Here is a 23,644-nt window from a genome sequence, read left to right as displayed (position 1 = left end):
GTACGCTTAATCCCCATCACCTATTTCACCCATCCCCCACCCATCTTCCCTCTGGTAACCATCAGTTTGTTCTCTAGAGCCTGTTTCTCAGTTTCTTTCTCTCACTCTCTCTTTTTTTCCCTTTGCTTGTTTGTTTTGCTTCTTAAATTCTACATATGAGTGAGATCGTATGGTATTTGTGTTTCTCTGACTGGCTTATTTTGCTTAGCATTATGCTCTCTAGCTCCATCCATGTCATTGCAAATGGCAAGATTTCATTCTTTTTTATGGCTGAATAATATTTCATTATATATATACATATATGTGTGCACACACACATATGTATCACAGATTATTTATCCATTCATTTATTGTGTTAGTTTTTTAAATTTGAGTATAGTTGACATGCAATGTTACATTAGTTTCAGGTGTATGATCCCTGAAGTTTTAGCACAGGAATATTTTAGCTACCTAACCTTTGTTGTTTTGCAAGAGATTTTAAGAAGTCCAATTTTGTAACTTTAAATTAACCTCTTTTTATGTAGTAAGTCTCTTGAATTATGTTTGGAAAAAAATATAGACTTTGAGTAGACTAAGCACATTTAAACTCTCAGTAGCATATTCATTTATTTGATTTCCATTTGTAGCTATTATTATGAGAGAAGAATCACTAGCATCAACTTCAATTTATATGTTTATAGATTCTATTGGTTGTTAACGTATATGAAGAATGAATAAGCATGGCTTTCAGACATTAGCTATATTTTTCTTGGAATGGAAAAAATGATAAAAAGATATGGGAAAGTGTCATTTTACTTGTACAAGGCAAGTTTAAAGGATCTTTTTATTTCTTAAAAATGACAACCTGAACTAGATAGAGAGTAATCCCCGAGGAGCCATTGGGCAGGTCAGCAATGAATAAATTCTCAACTTTGGATCTCAATTCCCTAACTTGATATATTAATTCTACCTTCTACCAGTGAGTCCGTTTTGTCATTCTATAAGACTGTTACATTGGAAATATGGAATCAGAAAATGCTCAAGGTGAAGAGTTCTTAAAGATAATTTATCCAACTTGACCCATACGGCATGAAGGTCTATATGGATCTGTGTGTTCGAGTTCAGAGCTAGAAACTGACATTGAGCTGAATTAAGCTGCATAGTAAAAAGTTGTGAAATTTGAAGTATATTCCACAGGCCCATTGTACCATGAGGAAAGGCAGAAAAAGGGATCCTTCTGTCATGGGAGCTTTGGAGAGAGATACTTAAGAGATGGAACAAACCAAAGATGGTTATCTAGTGTGGTTTTTATAATGTAAGTGTTCTTCCTTCCTTCCATTGTCTTCTGTGATATCTCCAGCAAATTCTACATTTCTCATTAATGCAAGAGGGTATTTTGGGGAACACTGGCTTATGGAGGAAGATAAGGGGACAACTGATATTTGGATTACATTACAATTTTTTAATTTGCGTTAGAAACATCTGTGAAAGTCTATACATCTTGGACAATTTATTATCTTGTTTTTTAATGGGAAATGTACCTTCACAAGTGAATAAGAAATTAAACTGCTTAAGTGTTTCAACTGGTTAGTTTGATGCTTCATGGTCTTTCACTGGTCTCCTTTCTGTATTCCTTACATAGCAGTCCAGGTCCTTCATGATAGCAAGGATCTACATGTGTCCATAGAATAGTAGGAAGAAAGCTAAGGAAAGATTTTCCTGTCACTAATTATCTTTCCAAATGGATCCAGATTTCTTGTATTTTGGAGTGACTTTGGGTTAAGCGGTTGTTTCTAGAAAGTCTCTGTTAAAATACTGAGACTGTTATTAGACTTTTTTTTTTCACATTTTTATGCATGTTCCATTTTATTTCCAGGAGAAGGTAATTGAGAAGTAGTAATCTATTTTAGAGGGAGATAGCATTAAGGACTGGACTAAGAAGATGGCCAGCTAGAGGGAAACCTGGTTTGAATGACTTGCTGAGAACCTTCTGGGATCCAGAAGGTAGTAGAAAGGCATAGGTTTAAGGTGACAAGGAAGTGAGGAACTAGTCCAAGGAGATGTTTCATATGCTTGAAAACTGTGCCTTTTCTATCCTGTCAAAAAACAAAACAAAACAAAACACAGGACAAAAGGGATTAAGACTCAGATTTAATTTCCAGTTATATTTCAATTGAGCTATTTTTTTCTCTTCTAAATGATCAGTATATTATTATTTTTTCCATATGAAGTAATTTTCTTAACCACTCACTCTTTTTAAACTTCTCCCACAAAAATGGAAAAATGTTTAAAAGTCATTGGAGCTAGTTTCCTATTTACTTAGAAACTAGATTCTGTAGGCCATATTTATAACTCCTGGTTTAAACATTTACATTTACTTGCATGCCAGAGTCCTTTGATGACTAACTTTGATGACATAAGAGTTTAAAAGCTTGGAGAACAGAAGATTTAGAAATAATTAACAATTTTGTGGCTTTATTTCTTTATGTACGTGCAGAACTAATAGAAGATAAATATAGGAACTCTTACTTTGGGAATCCACAAAATGTAAATGTTCAAGGTTTCTTATTAATTAAGATGGATTTTAAGTATGCAGATAATGTTATGAATTAAATGTTTTAATTTCTTAACCATCTATTAATCTCTAATAAGGATACATCCATGGAAACTCCTTATTGACACTGTAAGGGAAAATTCTTTCAAGTGTTTTCAATTTTATATTTGAGATTCTGAGATTGAAAACTATGGGATCTTCATTAAATATAGGAAGATCAATTCTAAGTTTCTAGAACAATGATGAATTTGATTTTTTTGGTGTTCTATATTTAGCATTGTATTACAGTATAGTATTGCTGTACAAAGTAGATGGAGAGACTAATATTATTTTCATTTGTTAAATGAAAGAACATGCACAAAGTATATGTGTGCATGACAAAGGCCTGGTTTTGTGAATAAGCAATACAATTACGTTCAGTGGTAAGGACAGCATGTTTGATCAGGCCTTCCCCAAGGATTTATATAAAGAAAAAGCTAGGGTTGGACACTGACTTCAAATAAAAGATGCCTACTCTTTCTCAGAAGCCAAAAAAATTAAATATAATTTACCAAAAAAATTTTTTTTCTATTTACAAAGTTAGAAAGCTAGGATAGGATCCTTTTTTTCTTTTCTAATATAGGTTTTCAGACTTAAATAAAATAGTTTTCTCCAATGGGAATAATTCTGCAGGCAGACATTCTTTTATTTCTGTTCATCGGTGGCATAAAAGATAAGTCGGACTCCATTATTAGGACTCCTTGTGCTGCTTAGGAAAAGGCCATCTATCTTCTATCTATCTATCTATCTATCTATCTATCTATCTATCTATCTATCATCATCTATCACCTATCTATCTACCATCTATTACCTATTATCTCCTATCTTCTATGTATCTACAGTCTCTTCTGTGTTTATTTAATTAGCACCCATACCTGAAAATGACATAAAATAAAATATGATCATAGAAAGTATATTTCTTCCATCATGTGACTGAAAAAAAGTAATGCTTCTCTTCAGTATTTGTTAGTCTCTGTGCCTCTGTGCCATAGGGCACTTGGCTGACAGTTTTGACTGACTCAGTTGTTTAATTAAGTGAAATGACTGGCTTGAAACTAATTATTGTTTTGTAGTATCAGAGAAAGTCAATTTTCCTACTGGTTGAAATGTGTGGTTCTTTGTCTTTAAAGCAAAAAGGCAGAGATAGAGTAGCCCTTCATAGGTAGAGATCAGAATCTTGGGTGGGGAGAATAAGGGAAGCAGTTTGAAAAAATGTTTTTGATAATCATCTTTGCTTCACTTTGTTTTCAGACACAATGTTAAATTTATTTTGAAATAAAAAAGTAACATTAAAGAAGAACATGTGACGTTTTCATTAAAAAGGAGAAAGGAAAAAAGTGTGAAGGAGGGATGGAAAGAATATGGTAACTAGTGAAGGTTTAAGATTCTTACAACCTCTAGAGGTGTAATCAAGGCTCAACCTACATTTTTTTTAAGTAAGCTCCATGCCCAGTGTGGAGCCCAACATGGTGCTTGAACTCACGACCCTGAGATAAAAATCCAAGCTGAGATCAAGGGTCAGACACTTAACTGATTGAGCCACCAGGACGCTCCTATCCTATATATATTTTTATGGCAAAGATTGTCATTACTGTCATTGCGTCCATTTTCTTTTTTTTTTTTAAGATTTTATTTTATTTATTTATTCATGAGAGACAGAGAGAGAGAGAGGCAGAGGGAGAAGCAGACTCCCCGCTGAGTAGGGAGCCCGATGCGGGACTCAATCCCAGGACCCTGGGATCATGACCTGAGCCGAAGGCAGATGCTTAACCATCTGAGCCACCCAGGTGCCCCCATTTTCTTCCCCATGTCTCCTTAACTGAAAATTCCACAAGATATGCCTATATTACATCTAAGTATCCTACCAGAGGACCTGAATCACATGTGGGCCAGAGCTGGGATGGGAGTGTAGAACTTCTGAACATCCATTTTCGTTGTTATTGTTCCTGTGGCTTTTTCTTAGTTTGCATTTGAGGCAACGTCAGCTTTTTTTAGACAGAACAATTTTAGGAGAGTGAAAAAGACATGGGAGCCTTCGTGTGTGTGTGTGTGTGTGTGTGTGTGTGTGAATTTTTCATTACTTATTGACAAAAGCATACCTGGAGTTAATAATAGATACAGTTCAAACCTTAGCTCTTTTAGTAAGTCTTATTTTCAAGCCAAATCATTGGTTTGGTTAGAATTTTGCAAATATTAAAAACTAAAATGGTCAAATGGTAAATCACAGATAAAGAACATGGTAATGAATAATAGGGACAAATTGTTTAAACTCTTATGTAAAATTTGATAAGGTGTTTTACATAACTAATGAATTGACAAGGTCTTGTGGAGAAAACAGGTCCAGATGGCAAACATACGCAACGGATTTAGTCAAACAATTTTTTTGGCAAGAATAATATGAATTTTGTAATCAGTCGGGGGCCAATGAAATACAAAGATGAGTCTGGTTAATAATCTACAATTATTGGTTAAAGAAGTATATTAGTGCAAATTTCCCTCTGTTCGTCCTACCTGTTCTCTTGTATCAACCCCACAAGCCTTTGGCACAATGAAGTGGGTAACTTTTATTTCCCTACTCTTTCTCTTTAGCTCTGCTTATTCCAGGGGCGTGATTCGTCGAGAAGCACGTAAGAATTCTATTTTCCTATTGTTCAGCTTTTACTTTATTTTCCTAGTGAGAGAAAATTTTAGAAAACCCTGCATCTTTAAAGAAGTGTTTTCTTTTAGCATTTATTTCTAGGTGATGATGATATTTTGTATTTGTGATCCCTCAGGAAGTTATTTTTTTTTAAAAAAAGATTTTATTTATTTATTTGAGAGAGAGAGAGAGAGCAGAGAGAGAGCACCAGTGGGGGATAGGCAGAGGGAGAGGGAGAAACAGACTCCCCGCTGAGTAGCCCAGGACCCTGAGATCATGACCTGAGCTGGTGGCAGAGGCTTAACCAACTGAGCCACCCAGGTGCCCAGGAAGTTATCTTATTAATACATTTCTAACATCCTAGGTGAAAAAAAATGGTGAGAATTGATTTAGTAGCTGTAACTTCCTTCTGCACCTGAAAGAACTTAGACAGAGAGACTTAAACTTCACAGAATATAGTTGACGTTAGAATTCATAGCTCCACATTCCCAAAGGCTATTGCACCTTGATTTATAAAAAACAAAAACCTGTACTGTTCATCTTATAAACAGAACTTGTATTTATATTTTTCATTTCAGACTGTCCTCCCAGAAGCTGTTAGTAGACACCACAAGAGCATTAGATCTTATCCAAATCTGAATATAAAACTAAAAGTATTTAACGATTTTAATGATTTTTCAAATAGTATCATCAGTGATTGAATAACTCATCTGTTTAAATGCAGAACAAATAGTTCATCATCATCTCAAGATATTCTGTAGGGATCTGAGGTCAATATTTTAGAGCAAATGAATACCTAAGTCACATGGAGAGAAACACAAAAAGTAACACCATAACTAAGTTGTTTTCTTCAGAATGTAAACAAATCTGTTTTGTTTTTTCTTTTTTCCTCTCCAGAACAGAGTGAGGTTGCTCATCGGTACAATGATTTGGGAGAAGAACATTTCAGAGGCCTGTAAGTTAAAATACTGAACAGTCAAATTTAATGTTTCTAATAGTGTTGGTTATTACTCTGAAGTTCTTATATTCCCTTGTCATCAGAGTCCAGCTTCTAGGACCATCCTATCCAATAGAATTTTCTGCATTGATGGAAATATTCTATATCAGTGCTGTTCGGTAAGGTGGCCACTGGCCACATGTGGCTAGTGAATACTTTAAATGTGGCAAGTGCAACTGAGGGTCAGAAATTAAAGTTGCATTTAATTTTGATTTATTTAAATCTATGCAGCCACGTGTGGCTACTGGCTACCGTATTGGACAGTGTAGCTCCAGAACGCTTCCATAACCTGATGGTAAGAAAGACTTTAATATATGGTTCCTTTTGCAGCTCACTTACTAAATTCCTTTACCTAGTAAATAGGTCTGTGGTTTCTTGAGAGCATTTTAATATTTTTTATTAACACACGCGCACACATGTGTTTAAACATGGTATAAATACATGTCCTCTTTGCTCAGGAAGCGACATATGCCTGTTTAGGCTTCAGATAACAGCTGATCTGAATAGACTTTCTGGCTAATAGTGAGGTGTATAAAATATAGAACATATACAGACAGTTTGTTGCCCAGCGTAGCAAGCTACTTTATATTAACATTTCACCATGTTACATTTTTCTTTTTTAAAAAAGATTTTATTTATTTATTTGAGAGAGAGAACACAAGTGGAAGGGAGGGGTAGAGGGAGAGGGAGAAGCGGGCTTCCTGCTGAGGAAGAAGCCCAATGTGGGGCTCGATCCCAGGACTCTGAGATCATGACCTGAGCTGAAGGCAGAAGCTTAACCGACTGAGCCAACCAGGTGCCCCCTGTTACATTTTTCTGTCCTTTGTTTCAGGGTGCTGGTTGCCTTTTCTCAGTATCTCCAGCAGTGCCCATTTGAAGATCATGTGAAATTAGCGAAGGAAGTGACTGAGTTTGCAAAAGGTTGTGCTGCTGACCAGTCAGGGGCCGACTGTGGCAAATCCCTTGTAAGTACATTCTGATTTTGAGTGTTATTTCTTCTTTTTGTAAGTAGTCCTGATTATTTCAAAGGAAGAGCAATCCCACTTTTGTTTCCTCAATTATTAATTTGTAAGCAACTCTCAAAAGTGAGGGTAGCCATTATTTCTTCTATGACAGAGATGTTCTAGCTATACCCACAGTTTTAAAGACATTTCTTTATGAAGACCACACACAACAGTAACAGTGCCTTTATTTTTTTTATTTTTATTTTTATTTTTTTAAAGATTTTATTTATTTATTTATTTATTTGACAGAGACAGAGACAGCGAGAGCAGGAACACAAGAAGGGGGTGTGGGAGAGGGAGAAGCAGGCTTCCCGCTGAGCCAGGAGCCCGATGTGGGACTCGATCCCAGGACCCTGGGACCATGACCTGAGCCGAAGGCAGTCGCTTAACCAACTGAGCCACCCAGGCGCCCAGTAACAGTGCCTTTAAATGGAAATTTGTGATTTGTAAAAGTCTCTTTTTAGAATTTGAAGTTTGATTTCTTTTCATTGAGGCTAACAGTGAGAGCGTGGTTTTTATCTTCCGGAGACACTCATCTGATTTCTGTATTGATTTTGTTTCTTAGGTAAAATAATAGTACAGTTACATAGTCCTCATTTTAGGGATAGTTATATTTTTACATAGAATAAAAAATCAGGGCATTTATTCACTTTGAAGGACTTTGAAATTTTGGTATTTCCAGTAGGTGTTCAATTCAGGGAGAGGTTTATGTTTCTCTCACCACTCAGACCTGTATATACCTTTCCAGGGCAAGGCCAGGGTTTATGTATCACTGAAATCTTTCCCCCTCTTATTTCTTTCTCTCTATGTATCTCTCCCTCAAGGTAGAATCAGTACTTTAACTTGGTATTTTTAACACAGAGTTAGCGCTGTAAATATGAATTTAAAAAAATATTTTTTGGGGGGAAAATTAATAAATTCCATCATCAGCAGTATATTTTCCTGAAGATCCAATTACTTTCATAATAAAAATTAATGGGGACAGGAAGAATACATTTAATGGAACGTGTTTTGAGGCAAATGTTTCTAGACTAAAAAAGATCTATATTTTAACATAATAAATAATATACAGTAAATTGTGTTACTCAGTTTTTGGATGGTACCTCCTTCAAAGTTGGACCTTTCGGAAAGAAGCAGATCAAATGAGAAACTATCTGAATACTTTCTTCCCTAATGTGAATTCACCTGCAACTTAGAGGATTATTTTCCCTTGATTGTTTTTTAAAGATTTTATTTATTTATTTGACTGATGGAGACACAGCGAGAGAGGGAACACAAGCAGGGGGAGAGGGAGAGTGATGGAGCAGGGAGCCCGACGCGGGGCTCGATCCCAGGACCCTGGGACCATGACCTGAGCCGCAGGCAGACGCTTAAGGACTGAGCCACCCAGGCGCTCCGATTTTTTTTTTTTTTTTTTTTTTTTATCAGCTCTCCTAGCCTGTAGCGTGAGGTAGAAGTAGGAGCCGTGTTCATGGCTTCGCGCTGCCGTTCTGTTGTACCCACCCTAAGGAACCGGGTGACGGTCAGTTCTTACGAAAATCCCATGGACGGTCAAATCAAGGGAAACTCTAAACCTGAGAAAAAAGAGTACGTGTACATGAGTTCCCAGCCAAGGCTTACGGATGCTTTCAATTTTTTATACTGTTCTTTGGGTACAAAGGAAATAAAATACCCCCGGTGACCCGAAGCCTGCTCTCTCCCACCTAGCACACGCTCTTCGGAGACAAACTGTGTACAGTCGCCTCTCTTCGCGAAAAGTATGGCGAGCTGGCCGACTGCTGTGAGAAACAGGATCCCGAGAGAAACGAGTGCTTCCTGACTCACAAAGACGATAACCCCGGCTTCCCTCCGCTGGTGACCCCGGAGCCCGACGCCATGTGCGCCGCCTTTCAGGAAAGTGAACAGAAGTTTCTGGGAAAGTGAGTCCTCAGATCTTTACGCTTCAGAATGAAAAATTACGACCAAGGTCGAGACTTATTATAGGCAGTACTACAATAAAAAATATTCTGTAACATAAGAATAAAAAAAAAAAAAAAATATTCTGGATATTAAGGCTTAGAAGCGTTTGTTCTAATGACAGTTTTCAAAGCAGTAATATTTGATGCCACAAAATTCTCCATGGTGAAAAGAATTGGATCCAAGATCTTTTGGAGTTCGTTGAAACAGGATGTGATCTGTGTAAGAAAAACAGAGATTGGCCTGTGTTAAAATATTATGAAGATAGGTATTTATTCTCAGAATTGATTGCATTTTAGTCAAAAACATTGCATTACCAAAGTTTATTTTGTATCTATGTGTGTGTATATGTGTGTACATATATATAAAACATATATATGCATGTACACAATTTATATATAGAAGTTCAACCTTTCACTGACTTCTAGAATGACAAAGGCAAGGTCATCATGTGCAAATTGAGAGTAACTGGTAAATTAGATGAGAAGGGTGATTACAATGGTTCCCATACCACTGTTCGCTATAGAAAAGTGACTGCCTGTTTTTCTATTTTGAAAATGTAGATACCTGTATGAAGTTGCCAGAAGACATCCTTACTTTTATGCCCCAGAACTCCTTTACTATGCTCAGCAATATAAACAAGTTTTTGCAGAATGCTGCCAAGCTGCTGATAAGGCTGCCTGCCTGACACCCAAGGTATTCCCCAGAAGAATAGGAGGAGCAATTCATCATCAAACCTCAGACTTTGAGCATCTTATGGCTAGATTTAGGGAATTCATGTCTCTGATACAAAGTCCTTTACATGGTCAAAAAAACCCCTTCCAACCTCTTCTAGGGAGTTTAATGATGTTGGGAGAGTTGGTGGAGGAGGGGTGGAGATAAATTATATGCAAAATTAAGAAGTCAGCAAAGTTATATTTTCTGGGATGTTAGTGGACTCTGTTCTTCCACATTTCCTGTCAGCTCCCTTTTCCTTGGCAATGTCTCCACTCCGGTTCTTAATTACCTAGGGGCTTCCCCTAGGACCAGGCTGATTTTGCTCCCCCTGCATTGCAAAATAATTATTTGCCAATAGTGGGCACTTGGGAATTTAGGTGTAAATTATCTCTTTAAATTTTAATTTGGCACAGTCTCATCTGAACTAATGAAGGGGTGTTTTGTATAGAATTTTCCTTTTCTAATTTTTCCAAAATAATTTCTTTTTGCAGATTGATGCTTTGAGGGAAAAAGTACTGGTTTCATCTGCCAAAGAAAGATTCAAGTGTGCCAGCCTCCAGAAATTCGGAGATAGAGCCTTCAAAGCATGGTATTTTAAACTTAGTTTGAATCTTTATAATGATGTAAATGGTTATCGTTCAGTTGACAAAAATGTACATTTATATGGCATTTTATGTGGTGCTTTTGCATACATCTTTCTGGTTGTTTTGAAGGTAGAAATTTAACAGTGGTGAAAATCAGAGCATCAGTGACAATTCCTCATTATTTTTTATCATATTTCTTCTAGGTAGTCACAGAATTTATAGGGTATTTTTTTTTGTCATTCTAGGACGGGGATTTAAACTCCCACTTATTTAGAAAGACTAGGGACTTATTCTAATGATCCACTCTTTTTATAGAGCAGTCGTCAGGGTCTTCTTAATTTTATCCCCCCAAACAACACCAATTATCTGGAAATGTTTGTTCTTTTATGTTCTGATAATTAAATTTAGCCATCAGGGTTAGTTCTCCTTTTCTCATAGCTCTAGCTCTGTGGTTAATCCCTTGGTTTTGTCTGGGTCTCTGTTTTTATATTACTTAGCTGGTTCTAGGAGCATCCTTCAATTTCTAAGCCAAGAAAAATCCCCTCCCCCACCACTCACTTGCTAGTCAACAATGAATCCACAGCAACAGGAGATAAAATGAAAATAATAGACATCCTGTAAACTCTCTAGAAACCATAGTTTGAGCTATCTTTGCCTGCCATCCCTACCCCCTACACAACCACCAAGATCAACTACCTAAATCAGTAAACAAAACAACCCCAACATGAAATGATATGTGATTAAACAGGCTGTGATTGGTTTGGAGGAAGAAGCAGCTTTGATCCGATTAGGAGACGCTGACATGATTTGGGAAAGCATGTGGATTTTAGCCTTTTCCATGTTGTCAGAAGGCTTAGATGCTGTGCTGGATCAATGTCTTGGTTCCAGTTTATAAAAGGCTTTCATATGGATTAACTAATTTAATCCTCACATCAGTCCTGCAGTTTAGCATGCTGTTGTGACCAAGTAGAGGCTGAGGGTCAGAAAGGCTATGTAACTTGCCTAGTGTCCCAATGCTAATGAGTGATAAAACCAGATCTAGAAGCCAGGTCTGGGTTCTAAACCTGATGGCTCTCCACATGTTGCCTCTTTTTGAATCTCTCTTTGATTTCCACTTTTATGAATCACTGGCCTTCTATCCACCACACACACTCTTATAATGGCTAATTTGCCCTAAGGAAACATTTTGCCCTCAGATAACCATGTGGTTCAGAACTAGCAGTAAAGTAAGGACAAATGGATTTCACAAATTATATCTATATGCTATTTTGTCCTGAAATTTCGTGTTATAAGTACTATTTTCCTAATGCTTTGACATAAAATATTGCGTGTTAATCACGTTTTCATGGCGGAATTTTCTTTTTAGGTCGATAGCTCGCATGAGCCAGAAATTCCCCAAAGCTGACTTTGCAGAAGTTTCCAAGTTGGTGACAGATCTTACCAAAATCCACAAGGAATGCTGCCACGGTGACCTGCTTGAATGTGCAGATGACAGGGTAAAGAATCTGCAGTATGCTCTGTAGTAACTTACATGCTTCAGTTGGTAGGATGAATTTGCTTAGTATTATCCTCGAAGCCTACAGTGGGTTGAGATTGTATTCTATGCCCAATCTGCTCACTTCTTTCCCTGCTTTGTGGTACTTTTTTTTTCTTAACCTGGCTTCCCATTCACTAAATGATCTGACAAACACATTCACTAATTTGTAACCCTTTCAGTCATATTGTGAGAACAAAGGCTTACACTGAAGTAGGATGGCTACTACAAAGGGAGATTTCTAAGAAGACATTTTTGGGAGGTGGGTGGAGTTGGAGAAGGGCTACTACCTGAAGAGATCTTGGGAAATTATGTAGTTCGCCGCCCCCTTTATATTCTCTCTCAGTAAACCATCTGTGTTAACTAGACACATATTTAGCATGATATCACATTTCTCCAAACTTAAAAATATGGCCAAATACCAGCATCTTAATCTCTCAGGATACTTTCTGGAAAATTTAAGGCAAAGATTTTACATGTGTAAGTAGGGCCTGTGACTATGGTCTTGACTATCCAAAGATCGCTCACATTTTATTTAGTTATTTGGTTTCAAAATGCCTGAAGGGACTATTTGGAAAAATAGTACTGAGTTTTAATTTAGAAACTTAAGTGCCTTGACAGTCAAGATATAAAATTAATAATAACCGAGATGGGTCACTGTTACTGACCATTTTTTGTAATTAAGTGGAAATATTTTAGTAGTTCTGAGTCTCTAGTCTTAGGAACATGGACTGAAAGTATTTATAGAAGTCATGTTTTATGTGTGTGGTCTTAGAATATAATAAACATGTTTTGCCAACAGAATAAAGGTCTGGGGAGAAAGTGTAGTGATGCCAATTTACATTGAAAAATTTTTATCAACTCGCTTATAGGCGGATCTGGCCAAGTATATGTGTGAGAATCAGGATTCAATCTCTAGTAAAATGAAGGAATGCTGTGATAAGCCTTTGTTGGAAAAATCCCACTGCCTCACTGAGGTGGAAAGAGATGAGTTGCCCGGTGACCTGTCCCCGATAGCTGCTGACTTTGTTGAAGATAAGGAGGTTTGCAAAAACTATCAGGAGGCAAAAGATGTGTTCCTGGGCACGTAAGTGGATAAAGAACAATCCTTCCATAGCTTTTATATGGCCTCAGGATTCAGGAAGATAAACTAGGCTTTCCTTTGACATTGCTACAATTTCCATGTTGTCTACATGCTGCTTTATCCTTCCCTCTCCTAGCTTTTAAATTTTGGGGGAAAAATTAATTAGTTTAAAAAATTATTATAAACTAATTCATGCTTATGGCAAAAACTCAATCAGTAGAGAAGAGAATAGAGAAGGGAAGAGAAGAAATAAAAGTTTCTATCTTTATTCCTACCCCATTCATTTTCTCCTTAGGGATATTCCTGGAAATACCTCTAGGAACATTTTGTGTGTACATAAATTATAGACATATTATTCCTTCATTTATTCATTCAAAGAATGAATTTACTACAATAGATATGTGTGAATATACATAATACATCTTTACATCTCTGTATTTCTGGATCTATTTACCTGCCATTTATCTATCTATATAAGGAAGTATAAGAGGAAGTATGCAGTCTGCTACCAGGTGCTTTATATTTGGTTGAACAGACCAGGAGTACAGTAGCATGGCAGGGCAGCATGAAATTAAGTGACAAAATAAATGATGATATATAGTCAGTAAGTGTGGTGATAAACTTTGCATTTTTATTTTTGGATTATAATAGTGTAATGTGCCCTAATATATTTTACATAATTGTGTACCCTTCAAGATTTCACTCCTACAAAGAGGTGAAAGAATAATTCAAGAATTCATCTCTATTTATCTATCAGAACCCTTTTGAGGTATAGTCCAAATTATAAAAATATACATACCAATAACAGGTGTCACTCATCAAACATTTAATATGTGCCAGACAGCATGTGCTTTGCATAGATTACATCATGTATTTCCCACAAACCACCTTATGAGATCGGTACTGTTATTATCCACGTGCTACAGAGAAGGCAACTAAGGCTGTGATGGTTTTAATAAGTTGCTTAAGGTGATATAGTAAACTAAGTGGCAGAGGCAGGATTTGAATGCAGGTAGCTTTAATTCTGAACTGCAACCCTTTAGCCACTAATCTTCCCTGCATGGGGTCTAGTCAAATTCAGACCTGTGGGAGATGAGTTACTCTTGAGGTGAGTTATGTGATCTTTCTTGCTCCTTTACCCAGCGAAATCTATTTTATTTTCATCTGAATTAGGTTTTTGTATGAATACTCAAGAAGGCATCCTGAGTACGCTATCTCTTTGCTGTTGAGACTTGCCAAGGAATATGAAGCCACTCTGGAGAAGTGTTGTGCCACCGATGATCCTCCTACTTGCTATGGCAAAGTGGTAGGTTTCTTAAAGGGAAACAGTGTAGCGCTCTGGCGGATGATCCATTTTTTTTTTAAATTTTATTTTATTATGTTATGTTAGTCACCATACAATACATCATTAGTTTTTGATGTTGTGTTCCACGATTCACATTTTGAGTATAACACCCAGTGCTCCATGCAGTACGTGCCCTCTTTAATACCCATCACCAGGCTAACCCATCCCCGCAACTCCCTCCCCTCTAGAACCCTCAGTTTTAATCATGAGAAAGAAAAGTAACCCAAGAATGTGAATTGCTACATAGTGCAATTTAGATCTTTTCTTGACATGGTTTCAATCCTGTGCTCTTAAACCTTACAGGAAAAAATAGCTTTAAATGGAATGGTTAATAAGACCTAGAAGAGTCTAGGAAGGAAAGATCTGAAGGGAGCAATCTCTAATTTCACAAAATCTTGACCATGCTTTTTCTCTTTTTTACACTCCTGAGGACAAAATAATTGATAAATTGAAATGTTAGTTAAGAGACTTAACTTAGATATAAAGTTAACCAGGTTCCAAGATTTATCAAATATCAAGAATTAGCATCTTAAAGAAGATTGTGAAATCTATTCATTTAGAATATTTTCAGATTTCGGGGAAAAAGTGTAGGAATTGCTTTACAAGTCATTAAGGAGAGGAAACCTTGAGGATTTTTGCCATATTTAGCTATGCTTTAAGAGGATTTTAACATGTTTAAGATATTTAGCACTCCTGGCATATGTAGTGGTTTCCAAACTTCAGAATCACAGGAAAGTAATTCTTTCCTCTATCAAGAACCTACTATATGCCAGGCACCAGACTAGAGCCGATGACCAAGGTAAAATCTCTTATCTCAGGGAGCTCAGAATCCAACTGGAGAGAGGGCTTAATAATAATGATACAGTCATAGTCATCATTTATTAAGCTTTTATTATCTGCCAGGCACTGTTTTAATTTCTTTAGCTCAGGTGGTTTGTAGAACAATTTTTGAGGTGAGTACCATCTTTATGCCCATTTTCTTTCTTTCTTTTTCTTTTTCTCCCTTCTTTTTTGTTAATCTCCATTTTAGTGGTGAGGGTTCTGCAGCTTGGAGATAGGAGGTATATTTACACAATTAGAAAATGAGTCGGATGGCCTGGCTTGAACACCAGCAGTCGCACTCCACAGCCTGAGTAGTCTTAATCTCTTATACTATACACCCTTGCCAAATAAAATAAACAGTTTGGACATATTATGATAGATTTGGCATCAAAGATCTAATTACATGACTTTGGGCAGAAAGGAGGGAGGATCTCATTCTGCCTAGAGTGGTGAAAAAGAACCTGCATGTGGTCCTCGGGTGGAATTCTGTCAACACAATTCTTTTATCTTTCAGCTTGATGAATTTAAACCTCTTGTGGAAGAGCCTCAGAATTTAGTCAAAACAAACTGTGAACTTTTTGAAAAACTTGGAGAGTATGGCTTCCAAAATGCGTAAGTATTTTTGTTTATCAGCTGATTTTTTTTCTTGATCAACTTGTAATTATTTAAGACTTAATATATATACCATCTATGATAGAAATTTTAATCATGAAAATACGGTATATACTTCTAATTTCTTTCCATCAAGAAAGACTAGAGAGGGAGAAATAAAATGGTTAGTGGGATGGAGAAGCTTATATTTGAGTGCAGTTTAAAAAGTTGGCCTCTTGAGATCAGGAAGGAAAATAGCAAATCGTGGAATGTAGGAACTGAGGATGCCCTTTGAAGGTTAAGGAATAGCTTGTGGGCAAACAAAATGCAGCAATGCTTTACAAAGGAGGAAGTGGTAGCCTTTGAATAATAGTAGCTCAAGAAGTAATATATAAGCTGAGAGACTAATGTCCTGATCCACATAGAGTCTTATCTATGGAGGTAAAGATAAGAGACACATCAGTCAGTAGATATTTATTGTTTGGTTTAAATATTTTACCACTCTTCTAACTATGGGTGCTAGGGATAACAATAGTGAACCAGATATCATCTTTTCCCTCGAGTAGATTGTAGTCACACATGACTTTCAGTGGTGATTAGAATTCTTAGTATGTGATTATTACATGCTAGATACCATGCCAGGTTGATGGCATACTTTATTTTAATTTAATACTTGCACCATCCCTATGAGTCAGATATACTTTTTCCTGTTTTATAGATGAAAAAACTTACACATACCTTTCAAATTTAGCATGGTGTTGATATATATTAAGACCTCAGTAGGTTTTATGGAAAGAAAGAAGCAATAAATAAATATATTAATGTCACTGAATTGTAATAAGTCACTTTCCTAAGATGATACAGCACAGCTGGAAACAATGATAAGCTTAACTAGTTAGTCAGGACAAGGTCTTCCCCCATACCATTCAACCAACCTGGAGACAAAGGTAATTTTATGGATGGAAAGTCATTTTAGTTAATTTTGCCTAAGTGTTCTCTGCTTGACCTCCTATGTTAGAGAAAGACATGCCTGGCTGAAAACACATGAACTATTTTGTTACAGGCTCTTAGTTCGTTACACCAAGAAAGTACCCCAAGTGTCAACTCCAACTCTCGTGGAGGTCTCAAGAAAACTAGGAAAAGTGGGCACCAGGTGTTGTAAGAAACCTGACTCAGAAAGAATGCCCTGTGCTGAAGACTATGTGAGTCATTTAAGTATAATAAGTGAATAATGATGAATTTTTGCCTTTAGGTAAGGACAAAGCTAACTTTCAGAAACAGGGGTGAATTAACATGTGTGTGCATGCACGTGTGTGTGTATTTGGTAGTGGCAGCCAGGACTTGGTCACCTATATTATCTTGAATGAGGATTTGTATAAGATCCCCAAAATGATAAATTGACAAAAATTCCATGAGTTTTCAATGTTTCATCCTGCCATTTAAAAAACCTTTCATATTCTTTGGGGTCTTTTAAAAATATGTATCCATATAAGACTGTTTCATTCCCACTCCAATACATATCTCAGGACTCACGTCAAATTATTTCAATCAATTATTTTCTCAAGGGAACTATTACTAAAATGTAGACATAAAGAGAAAATACTTTAAAAAGTCCCTCATTATCTGTAGTTCTAAAGTGAAGCAAATAACTTCCTCAAATCAACCTTGGATTCAATATTGCTAGTTAAAATATAACACGTCTTTTGGTCCATTGGAAAGTAGGAGTTCATGGAAAACTTTTATTATCCTTATTTTGAATGTCTGGTCTCCCACCTGTCCTTTAGCTGTCCGTGGTCCTGAACCGGTTGTGCGTGTTGCACGAGAAGACCCCAGTGAGTGAGAGAGTCACCAAATGCTGCACAGAATCCTTGGTGAACAGACGACCATGCTTTTCTGCCCTGGAAACTGATGAGGCGTATGTTCCCAAAGAGTTTAACGCTGAAACATTCACCTTCCATGCAGACTTATGCACACTTCCTGAGGCTGAGAAACAAGTCAAGAAACAATCGTGAGTACTATTTCATTATTGTAAGCATTTAGAGTCTTGAGAGTGAGAATTTTAAGTTGAAATGGGTAACTTTTTCTGAAGTAGTGATTATATTCTTTAGAAAATAGTATTTAAGTACTGGTGTTAGTAAGCTGATAAAAATGTCAAGAATAAAATGGATAACTTTTTGTTTTCTTAGCAAAAAACCTCTATAATATAACCTTGCCTACAAATCATTCAGAATAATCTTGTGGATAAAAGCTACAGTGGAATAATGTCTTAACATAAATCCAGTAGAAAAATATGAACGATTAACTGATGCATTTGTGCAAATAGCAAATTAGTTAGTAGAAATCATAGGAGAATTTATTTCTAGGCATGAATGGTTATTTTAAGTTTGTTCTATGGCAACCCACAGGCAAGGCAAATCCTCAACATATAACTTTTGAGAATGGAACTTGGGTGAAAAACATCTAGAAAAATGAGTTCTGAGGCTCAACACCCTATTGCTGTCACAGGGGTTAGAAATGCATGAAATTTAGCTCCATAAATTTATCATCTCAGAGATTTTAATCATAGCCAGAGACTTGTGAGTAATATTGCAAAAACCCCCTCTCCCTCTAGCACTATTATCTCTGTGAATGTCAATGAAAGAAAACCACCAGCTCCCATAAGTTTGGATAGTTTTATTACCTATGGCCTCCCCAGTATTAACTGAATGGGGTAAATTTCACAGACCAAATATAAAGACTCTCAGGTTAGAAATTTTTTAATGGAGTCCAACAAGATAGTTAAGCTTTTAAGGATCAGTTTTAGCTCTTAAATCACTAAAAGTTCAATTCGATGTTGTATAACTCTTTTTTTTCTTTTTAATATGGCATAATTTCTAAAATCTGAATAATGTATAAATACAATGACATCCTTTCCAGAGACTTACCAAAAAGAGATCTATTGATTTATTGAGACTTATTGGTACTAGAGATGTTAAGCAATTTACATTGATTATCTCATTTGATTCTTCCACCAACCCTATGAAGGTGACTTTTATTGTCCTCATTATGCAGATGAGAATATTAAAGCTTATAGTGGTAAGCCTGGGCCTCAAGCTCAGAGTCGCCTGGCCAAGATTCATAATCTTCAACAATACTACTACTGCCTTTACCATCTCCACTTTTCTTTTTCCTTTTTTTAAAAAGATTGAAGTGTATTTGACACGCAATGTTAAATTAGTTTCAGGTGTACAACATAGTGGTTTGACAAGTCTATACATTATGCTGTGCTCACCACAAGTTTAGCTGCCATCCGTCACCATACAATATGATTACAGTACCACTGACTATATTCCCTATGCTGTGCCTTTTAATCCCGAGATTTACTCATTCCATTACTTTCTTTATGTAAGTAAACTTTTTTTCTGATTTTTGTTGTTGTTGTTTTGTTTTCATTCAAATGCAGTGCACTTGTTGAGCTGGTGAAACACAAGCCCAAAGCAACTGAGGAACAACTGAAAACTGTTATGGGGGATTTTGGAGCCTTTGTAGAGAAGTGCTGTGCAGCTGAAAACAAAGAGGCCTGCTTTGCCGAGGAGGTACTGGAGTCTCTTCATTGCAATATGGCTAATTTCCTTTCTTGTCGCATTTGATCTGACCAGGGCTTAGGGGTTTATATATCTGAAGGACACTCTGTACATTCCGGACCAGAATCTTATTCCACATACAAAATTATCTGACAAAATTACTTAAATAGCTCTCATTTTTTTTTTTAATCTCCTGCTGCACTGGAGTATATTAGTAAATCTTCATAGTATTTGCTCTGTTTCCAAAGTTGTGATGTTTATGAATATAGATAGAAATATTTGTAAGGCTCAAGTCTTTGAGCCAAACATTAATTTATTGAAATATGTTCTTGAAAAATGCTGGTTTGTGATTTGGTTGAATCTGAGTTTGATTTTATAGGTTAATGAAGGAGGTTTATATTTAAATGTCTGAATCATTTATTATTCCCTCTATGACTTGACGGTAATGTTTTTATTCCTTTGGGAACAATGGGTGTCAGTAAGTTTCCTTGTAGAGATTCTAGTACTAAACTGGAATTAAAGAATGTGATTCATGTAAAATTAGTTTGTAATTACAAATGGCTGTATAAGTATCAACTTTTCATCTTAATAGTAATGCTAATATTTTCCCCAAATCTGTCATTTCTTGGTATTCAGGGTCCAAAACTTGTTGCCACAGCTCAAGCTGCCTTAGCCTAAAAGAACACCATCACAAGCAACTCAGGTAACTATACTTTGGATTTTTGTTTTAAAAAAGTAATTATAATAGTTACTATTAAAATAGCAAAGGTTGACCAATCATTTACCAAGAGCCATATAGACCAGTGCCAATCACTGTTCTAAGATCTTTATATGTATTAACTTACTTAATTCTCAAAATAGTTGCCTAAGTTGAGTGTCATTATTTTTCCCATTTTTCAGATGAGAACATGAAGGCACAGATAGACATGGGTTCCATAATTTACCCAAGGACCACCCAGCTCGTGAGGGGTGAAGCCACAATTCAAAATTCAAACCAAAGCTTGAGAGTTAACCAGTGTCCTGTTCTGACCTAATGTGACACAGTAGACAGAATCATTCAACTGAGCAATGGCTTAGCAGTGGGGTTTCTAGGTATTAGGCTGGGCCATATGAAAGTGCATTTTTTAAGGTAAAAAACAGTTGAATAGCAACGATTTCACATGGTTCAATCCAACAGCCCAGTACCAGATTAATTTCATTGGAGAGTATGACAGATCTACCTTATGTGAACTTGCACTTTATAGTGAATAACTTGCTACTGAGGCCCACTTTAAAATTTAAATGTTTGAACATAAACATGTTTCACCCATTTTGGTTGTAATATTTTGTGGGAAATTAAAAAAGATAGTATCAACTCTCTTTTTTAAAACAAATTGTCCGACTATTTTCTAGCATGAATTATTTTCATATTTTCCAAACTCTGGGGTCTGTTCCCACTATGGAGTTTTCACTTACTCTTTGCCCACCTGAGAATACCTACATATTGTGCATTCAAGTGAGGAAGCAACTTCATATCTCCTGTAAATTTGATCTCTTCAAAATGTGATTTGTTCTCATCCTAAATGGCAAGATTTTCTTCTGAAAGGTCTTTGAGAGACACTTGTTTTATTGGTAATTAATTTAGGTAAGAAGTAGGTGTTAAGCAAGTGACTCTGAGGAGTGATGATGAAAAGCTTGGAACTTTGAAACCTGAGGAGCTGATGACATCAGTGACAAAGAGAGGACTTTACAATATTATTGGTGTGTCCTCTCCCCCAGCCCAACAGAAGAATTCAGAGTCCAGGACAGGCTGAATGATTTTCTTTGGTGGAAATTGCAGGAAGACAATCTAAGCAATTCAACATTCATTTGAATAGATTTCAAAAACTCATAGCATTTTACAAACAGTACTTATATTTGTCTTTTTGTCTTTCAGTCTGCCCTGAGAATAAGAGAAAGAAAGAGAAATGAAGACCTAGAGCTTATTCATCTGTTTTTCTTTTCTGTTGGTGTAAAACCAACCCTCTGTCTAAAGAACACAAATTTCTTTAAATGTTTTGCCTCTTTTCTCTGTGCTGTAATTAATAAAAAATGAAAAGAATCTAACATTATTGTCCAGGACTGTTATTTTTCACAGATGTATTGCCATCCTGGAAATTTTGTAGGTTTTGTGAATGTCCCACTGCTCTCTCTTTTCCCACTTCAGTCTAGTTCTTTAGGGGCTGGCTGATTAAAAGAAACATTAATGATCTTCTGAGTTATGGATCATAAACATGCAAAGGAATATTTTAACATTATCATAATTCTGATAAAAGAATGAAAACTGGTATAGGCTTTTCCTTACTAAGGACTAAGAAATGTGAGGGACAAAGAAGATAGAGATGATTGTAAGGATGGTTAATTGAACTGGAAAAAAAACACTGAGCCTCAAAAAAATGTAAGGAAGTTTAGGATGGCAATACATAAACAGTGTAAGAAGCTTAACCAGGTTGGAGAAGCCTTGTTGGAGGAGGGAATCAGGAGATCTGGATGAAGGTACAATAGAGAGTGAGCAAGATGTAGAAGACTGAGGGAGCTCAAGAGTTGGCACGTAAAATGTTCTTGTAAGAACTGAGATGTTACACTCAAAACTGAGCCTCTTGTCCCTGTTCCCAGAGGTAACCACTGATATCAGACAATTATCTATGAATTTACATACCTAAAGTCATTTATAGCCTTATTAATTTGTGTACTTTAGAAATTTTTATAAAATTGGTTTCATATGTACCTGCCATTGACAACCTGCTTATTTTGCCCTAATAATGATGCTTTATAGTTTCATTTTAAGTATGATGCTTACAAAAGGTTTTGGTACCAAGTTAAAAAAGTCTCCTTCCATTTTTGGAATGTTGCATCCCCCAGCCCCCCAACTCCCTAACCCTACCCATTCCCACCCGCCACCCATTTTAACCTCACTGCTGACTATATCAGATACTTTTCCACATTGGATGCAATCATCACAAAGGTGGGAGGAGCCCGGAAGGGGAGAAGTGGAGATGGTAGGCACTTCGTCAAAGACCCTGGAGACAGATCTAGAAAATTTTGAGTAAGATGTTTTCACAGAACTGGACCCACACAGGACCAGGTCTGGGTGCCCTGTCTGGATGGCATTGTCACTCAGCCAGCGAAGGGGGACTTAAAACTTTTGGAGAAAGATGCTCCAAAACATAGAACTCTCAGAGTTCAGCTTCCCTGCTTCCTGAGGGGTCAGATTCCCCTGGGGAGCTCAGACATTTGAGTCTGAGTGGTCTAGGAGCCCAAGGCCTGCTCTACATCTGACAGGGCAGCCTGGCAAGCACATTATTCTGGCTGGGTGGCTGTTGCAGTATGCCTTTGCTTCACAGTGCAGGAATTGGGGCCACCAGAATGGTGCAGACACACTAATGTGTGAGAGTGTGTGTGTGTGTGTGTGTGTGTGTGTGTGTGAGAAATGCTCTTCTCTTCCTTTCATATGAAGGAGCACATGATATTCATATGATTTATCGCCAGGGATGTTAGGATTGAGCACGTGGTTAAGGTAGTGTTTGCCAGGTTTTTCTACTCTAAAGTTACTATTTTTCCCTTTCCATACTCTATTTTTGGAAGGCAGTCACTAAATCTAGCCTACACTCAAACTGAGGGAGGGAGAGGATGAAGTTCCTCGAAGGAGGAGTGTTGATATATATTATTTAGAATCCTTCTGTAGGAAAGATTTGTCACTTCACTCCATTTATTTATTTATTCACTGTATATTAGTATGAATTCATGTATATTTACTTTGTACTTTGGGTTATAATTCAATGCTACATAATGTATTTTTTTGCTCAAATTATTTCAGCTTTGGCCTTTGTGAGTGCTTTTAGTTTGGCTTCTGTGTCCCTCTGACTGGCCCCCCATATTTTGTTTCTTGAGTACTTCTTTACTTTCTGGCACTTTGAGATGATCCAAGTTCATCTTGTTATTTTCCCTTCCCCAGACCTGGAAACAGCCATTTCTTCAAGTTCTGGTTCTATCGACTAGATAATGGTGTTTAAACAATAATCTGAGCGCTGGTTGTACTTGTTAATGAGGTCTCACCACTTCTAGACTCTTTCAGGGAAGAGAGCTAAGAAATGTGGGTTTGTGTACTAACCCATGTACACACACATACCTGTAATTATTCTGTATCTATTTATCTATCTATCTTTCTATCATCTATCTATCATCTATCTATCATCATTTATCTATCTCTCTACATAAG

The 23,644-nt window shown here is 36.7% G+C and overlaps 1 protein-coding gene across 12 annotated transcripts in view; it reads left to right on the top strand.

Annotated features, from left to right (window-relative positions):
- The window catches only part of ALB (albumin), a 134,360-nt gene extending 113,831 nt beyond the window's left edge, over positions 1-20,529 (top strand). For 6 of the 12 annotated variants that reach the window (XM_035004832.1, XM_035004829.1, XM_035004827.1 and 3 more), the window contains exons 3-15: positions 6,108-6,165; positions 7,040-7,172; positions 8,919-9,130; positions 9,731-9,863; positions 10,376-10,473; positions 11,835-11,964; positions 12,875-13,089; positions 14,260-14,392; positions 15,768-15,865; positions 16,908-17,046; positions 17,629-17,852; positions 19,287-19,419; positions 20,044-20,529. In XM_035004832.1, the coding sequence (XP_034860723.1) occupies positions 6,108-6,165; positions 7,040-7,172; positions 8,919-9,130; positions 9,731-9,863; positions 10,376-10,473; positions 11,835-11,964; positions 12,875-13,089; positions 14,260-14,392; positions 15,768-15,865; positions 16,908-17,046; positions 17,629-17,852; positions 19,287-19,419; positions 20,044-20,085 (1,748 nt within the window). In that variant the 3' untranslated portion in view covers positions 20,086-20,529. Of the gene's footprint in view, positions 1-4,363; positions 5,200-6,107; positions 6,166-7,039; positions 7,173-8,918; positions 9,131-9,730; positions 9,864-10,375; positions 10,474-11,834; positions 11,965-12,874; positions 13,090-14,259; positions 14,393-15,767; positions 15,866-16,907; positions 17,047-17,628; positions 17,853-19,286; positions 19,420-20,043 lie in introns of those variants that run through there. The other 6 variants (XM_035004825.1, XM_035004824.1, XM_035004828.1 and 3 more) reach the window with 4 other exon arrangements.
- Positions 20,530-23,644: the final 3,115 nt, after the last annotated feature.

This window comes from Mirounga leonina, unplaced genomic scaffold, assembly GCF_011800145.1.
Source record: "Mirounga leonina isolate KUSES-001 unplaced genomic scaffold, KU_Mleo_1.0 Mir_129, whole genome shotgun sequence".
NCBI classification, from domain to species: Eukaryota; Metazoa; Chordata; class Mammalia; order Carnivora; family Phocidae; genus Mirounga; species Mirounga leonina.
This window is presented reverse-complemented; position numbering and strand designations above follow the sequence as displayed.